The sequence below is a fragment of the Podarcis gaigeae genome (assembly GCF_964106915.1).
Source record: "Podarcis gaigeae genome assembly, chromosome: Z".
Lineage (NCBI taxonomy): Eukaryota > Metazoa > Chordata > Lepidosauria > Squamata > Lacertidae > Podarcis > Podarcis gaigeae.
The window spans coordinates 261,294-266,736 of NC_139691.1; the positions used below are offsets into that span (position 1 = coordinate 261,294).

The 5,443-nt window shown below is 32.1% G+C and overlaps 1 protein-coding gene across 1 annotated transcript in view; it reads right to left on the bottom strand.

The window, feature by feature from the left end:
- Positions 1-4,721, bottom strand: part of TUBB4B (tubulin beta 4B class IVb) — a gene marked incomplete at its 5' end in the record, with an annotated part of 17,335 nt that extends 12,614 nt beyond the window's left edge. The window contains one exon of the mRNA XM_083721508.1: positions 4,665-4,721. Within this exon, the coding sequence (XP_083577634.1) occupies positions 4,665-4,721 (57 nt within the window). The remainder of the gene's footprint in view (positions 1-4,664) is intronic.
- Between the last annotated feature and the right edge of the window lie 722 nt (positions 4,722-5,443).

Genomic DNA, 5,443 nt, shown 5'->3' on the forward strand with positions numbered 1-5,443 from the left:
TTTAATTTTTTTAAAAAAATTCATTGAATTCGATTCCTTTAATTTTTTTTAAAAAATTCATTGAATTCGAAAAATAATAATTAAGTTAATTAACAATTAATTTAATTTAATTTTTTTAACAAAAAATTCATTTCCTTTAATTTTTTTTTAAAAATTCATTGAATTCAAAAAATAATAATTAATAATTAATTAACGATTGATAATAATTAATTTTTTTAAAAAATTCTTTGAATTTGAAAAATAATAATTAATAATTAATGATTGATAATAATTAATTTTTTAAAAAAACACCATTTGACTTAAGAAAGAATCGTTTCATTTTAAAAGCGATTCAATTTTGATTCTGAAAAGATAATTTAGTTGAAGAAAATAATTGCATTGGAAAGAAACAATTTAGCTGAAAAAAATAACTTAATTTGATTTAAAACAGTAATTAGATGGGATTGAAGAAAATAATTAATGGATCATTAATTAATTTTTAATTACATTAATGGATCATTAATTAATTCTTAAATCTCCTCCTAATGCTTGGTGGAATAATCATCATTAATAATGATTATTTAATTTCTTTCCCCCCCCCACCTCAATTCCCCCTTTTTATTCTAGTCTATTATCCATTATTATATTATTAATTATTAACTAATTAATTATTAATTGGCAATAAGGTCGAGTAATTGTCATTAATCGTGATTCTTTCATGTCATTGGGAAAAAACCATTTGATTTGAGAAACGAGCGTTTAATTTATTTAATTTCTTTCCCCCCCACCTCAATTCCCCCTTTTTATTCTATTATATTATCCATTATTATATTATTAATTGGCAATAAGGTCAAGTAATTGTCATTAATCGTGATTCTTTCATGTCATTGGAAAAAAACCATTTGATTTGAGAAACGAGCGTTTAATTTATTTAATTTCTTTCTCCCCCACCTCAATTCCCCCTTTTTATTCTATTATATTATCCATTATTATATTATTAATTGGCAATAAGGTCAAGTAATTGTCATTAATCGTGATTCTTTCATGTCATTGGAAAAAAAACCATTTGATTTGAGAAACGAGCGTTTAATTTAAGAATCGTTTCATTTTAAAAGTGATTTAATTTGATTTTAAAAGCAATCATTTGGTTGGAAAAAAATAATTGGAGAAAATAATGTCATTGGAAAAAAATCATTTGATTTGAGAAACGATCGTTTAATTTAAGAATCATTTGATTTAATTTGATTTGAAAAACAATCATTTGGTTTGGGAAAAAAATAATTGGAGAAAATAATTTGGGGAAAAATTAGCGGAAAAAGTAACTTCATTTGATTTAAAGCCATCATTGAATTTGATAGAAAGCAATAATTTAATTTGAAAAAATAATTTAATTTGATTTTGAAAAGCCAATAATTTAATTTATTTTTTCAAATTCAATTAGTGGTTTTTTCAATCAAATTAAATTATTTTTTAAAATAATCAAAAAATAAATTAATCCTTATTATGATTCTTCAACCTTGGCGCCGGTTTTTAATCCCTTCCCCCTTATTATTATTATTATATTAATGGATATTAAGTAATTAATATTAAGTAATTCATTCTTAAATCTCCTCCTAATAATCCTCATTAATTATGATTGTTCAACCTTGGCGCCGATTTTTAATCCCTTCCCCCTTATTATTATATTAATGGATATTAAGTAATTAATATTAAGTAATTCATTCTGAAATCTCCTCCTAATAATCCTCATTAATTAGGATTCTTCAACCTTGGCGCCGGTTTTTAATCCCTTCCCCCTTATTATTATTCTTATTATATTAATGGATATTAAGTAATTAATATTAAGTAATTCATTCTGAAATCTCCTCCTAATAATCCTCATTAATTACGATTCTTCAACCTTGGCGCCGGTTTTTAATCCCTTCCCCCTTATTATTATTATTATATTAATGGATATTAAGTAATTAATATTAAGTAATTCATTCTTAAATCTCCTCCTAATAATCCTCATTAATTACGATTCTTCAACCTTGGCGCCGGTTTTTAATCCCTTCCCCCCAAATTATTATTATTATTATTACATGAATGGATCGTTATTAATTAATTAATTCTTAAATCTCCTCCTAATAATCCTAATCCTTGGTGGAATCATCATCATTAATCCTGATTATTTAATTCCCCCTTGTTATTCTATTATTAATTATTATTATTATTAATTATTAATTGGCAATAAGGTCAAGTAATCGTAATTAATCCTGTTTCATGCCTTCCCCTCGTTATTGTATCATATTCATGATATTATTGGCGATATTAATTATTTCCCCACTTTTCCTTCTGCTTTGGCGCCGATTTTTTAATTCCTTTCCCCCCCATATTATTAATATTATTATAATGGATCATTCTTCATTAATTAATTCTTAAATCTCCTCCTAATAATCCTTATTAATTATGATTGTTCAACCTTGGCCCCCCCCTTATTATTACATTAATGGATCATTATCCATTAATTAATTCTTAAATCTCCTCCTAATAATCCTTATTAATTATGATTGTTCAACCTTGCCCCCCCCTTATTATTACATTAATGGATCATTATTCATTAATTAATTCTTAAATCTCCTAATAATCCTTATTAATTATGATTGTTCAACCTTGGCCCCCCCCTTATTATTACATTAATGGATCATTCTTCATTAATTAATTCTTAAATCTCCTCCTAATAATCCTTATTAATTATGATTGTTCAACCTTGGCCCCCCCCTTATTATTACATTAATGGATCATTCTTCATTAATTAATTCTTAAATCTCCTCCTAATAATCCTTATTAATTATGATTGTTCAACCTTGGCCCCCCCCTTATTATTACATTAATGGATCATTATTCATTAATTAATTCTTAAATCTCCTCCTAATAATCCTAATCCTTGGTGGAATCATCATCAATAATCATGATTATTTAATTCCTTTCCCCCCTTCCCTCAATTCCTCCTCGTTATTATATTATTATACTAATTTTTATTATTATTATATTATTAATTGGCAATAAGGTCGAGTAACACTCAATTCCCCCTCGTTACTATATTATTAATTATTATATTTATTATTATTAAGAATAATTATATTATTATTATTATTACATTAATGGATCATTAATTAATTCTTAAATCTCCTCCTAATCCTTGGTGGAATAATCATCATTAATAATGATTATTTAATTGCTTTCCCCCCCACCTCAATCCCCCTTTTTATTATATTATATTATCAATTATTATATTATTAATTATTAACTAATTATTATTAATTATTATTAATTATTAATTAATCAATTAATTATTAATTAATCATTAATTAATAAATCCCCCCCCCAAATTCTCCTTTCCACCTCGGCTGGTGCCGATTTTTAATTCCATCTCCCCCCCTCAATTATATCAGTTAATTAACTAATTAATCAATCAATCACTAACTAATCATTAATTAATAAACTCGCCCCCCCCAAAAAAAATTTTCTCATTTCCACCTCGGCTGGTGCCGATTTTTAATTCCATCTCTCCCCCCTCTCAATTATATTAGTTAATTAATTAATTAATTATTAATTAATCATTAATTAATCAATTCGCCCCCCCCCCAATTTTTTTCTCCTTTCCACCTCGGCTGGTGCCGATTTTTAATTCCATCTCTCGCCCCCTCAATTATATCAGTTAATTATTTATTAATTAATTATTAATTAATCATTAATTAATAAATTCGCCCCCCCCAAAAAAATATTTTTTCTCCTTTCCACCTCGGCAGGTGCCGATTTTTAATTCCATCTCCCCCCCCCAATTATATTAATTATTAATTATTAATTAATCATTAATTAATAAATTCCCCCCCAAAAAAAATTTTTTCTCCTTTCCACCTTGGCTGCTACAGATTTTTAATTCCATCTCTCCCCCCCTCAATTATATTAATAATTAATTAATTAATTATTAATTAATCATTAATTAATAAATTCCCCCCCCAAAATTTTTTTTCTCCTTTCCACCTCGGCTGGTGCCGATTTTTAATTCCATCTCCCCCCCCCCACTCAATTATATTAGTTAATTAATTAATTAATTATTCATTAATCATTAATTCGCCCCCCCCCAAAAAAAATTTCTCCTTTCCACCTCGGCTGGTGCCGATTTTTAATTCCATCTCTCCCCCCCAATTATATTAATTATTAATTAATCATTAATTAATAAATTTGCCCCCCCCAAAAAAAATTTTTTTCTCCTTTCCACCTCGGCTGCTGCCGATTTTTAATTCCATCTCTCGCCCCCCCCCACTCAATTATATTAATAATTAATTAATTATTAATTCATCATTAATTAATCAATTCGCCCCCCCCCCAAAAAATTTTTTTTTCTCCTTTCCACCTCGGCTGGTGCCGATTTTTCATTCCATCTCTCGCCCCCCCCCTCGATTATATCAGTTAGTTAATTAATTAATCACTAATTAATCATTAATTAATCAATTCGCCCCTCCCCCACCAAAAAAAAAAATATTTTTTTCCTCCTTTCCACCTCGGCTGGTGCCGATTTTTAAATTCCTCCCCTCCCCTCCCCTCCCTTCTCGACGATATTAATTACTCATTAATTACTCATTAATTAATTAATTAATTAATTAATTAATTAATTAATTCCCCCCAATCCTCCTTTCCACCTTGGCGCCGATTTGGTTGCCGCACTGGCCGGCTTGCAAATGCACAATTTCCCTCATATTATGATTAATGATGATGATTAGTGATTAAGAATGATTATTAATTTGGACGCGGCTTCCAGCTAGAGATGCTGCCCGGTCGACGCGCGGCAGAGACTGGCGGCGTCCCGGCAACGGGCGCCGCCTTTTATACCCGACCCAACTCGGGCGCCCATTGGCTAACGGCCGCGGCGCGCGGGAGGCGATTGGTCGACGCCAAGCACCCCTCCCGCCCCGCCTCCTTTGTTCGCTGTCGGATGCCGATGGGGCCGCGTGCTTGTCCGTCACGCCTCCTCGGGCTCCCATTGGTCCGTTCCGCGCCCGCCCACCTCAAGGCAGCGCCGTCTCCCCGCCTCATTGCCCGACGCTCTTTTCCCTCAGCTAGAACGACCACTGATTGGAGCGGCCTTCCCGCAGCTCGACGCCTATTGGCCGGCCGTGGCGGCGCGCGGAGAGGCGATTGGCCGAAGCGAACCACCCCCGCCCCGCCTCATTTGTTCATTGCCGGATGCCGATTGGGCCGCTGCCTTGTCCGTCACGCCTCCTCCACCGACGGGCCGTTCCCATTGGCCCAACGCGCGCCTTAGGCCGTTTCCCCCGCCTCTTTACCCTAGCAACCAGGTGCGGCCTAGGCTTTTTCCCTCAGAAAGCGGAGCCTGAGCTCGATTTGTGGCCTATATTCATGAAATAAAGCCTTAAAAATGAGAATAAATTAGATCAATCAGTGGCCTGTTTAAAGTAGG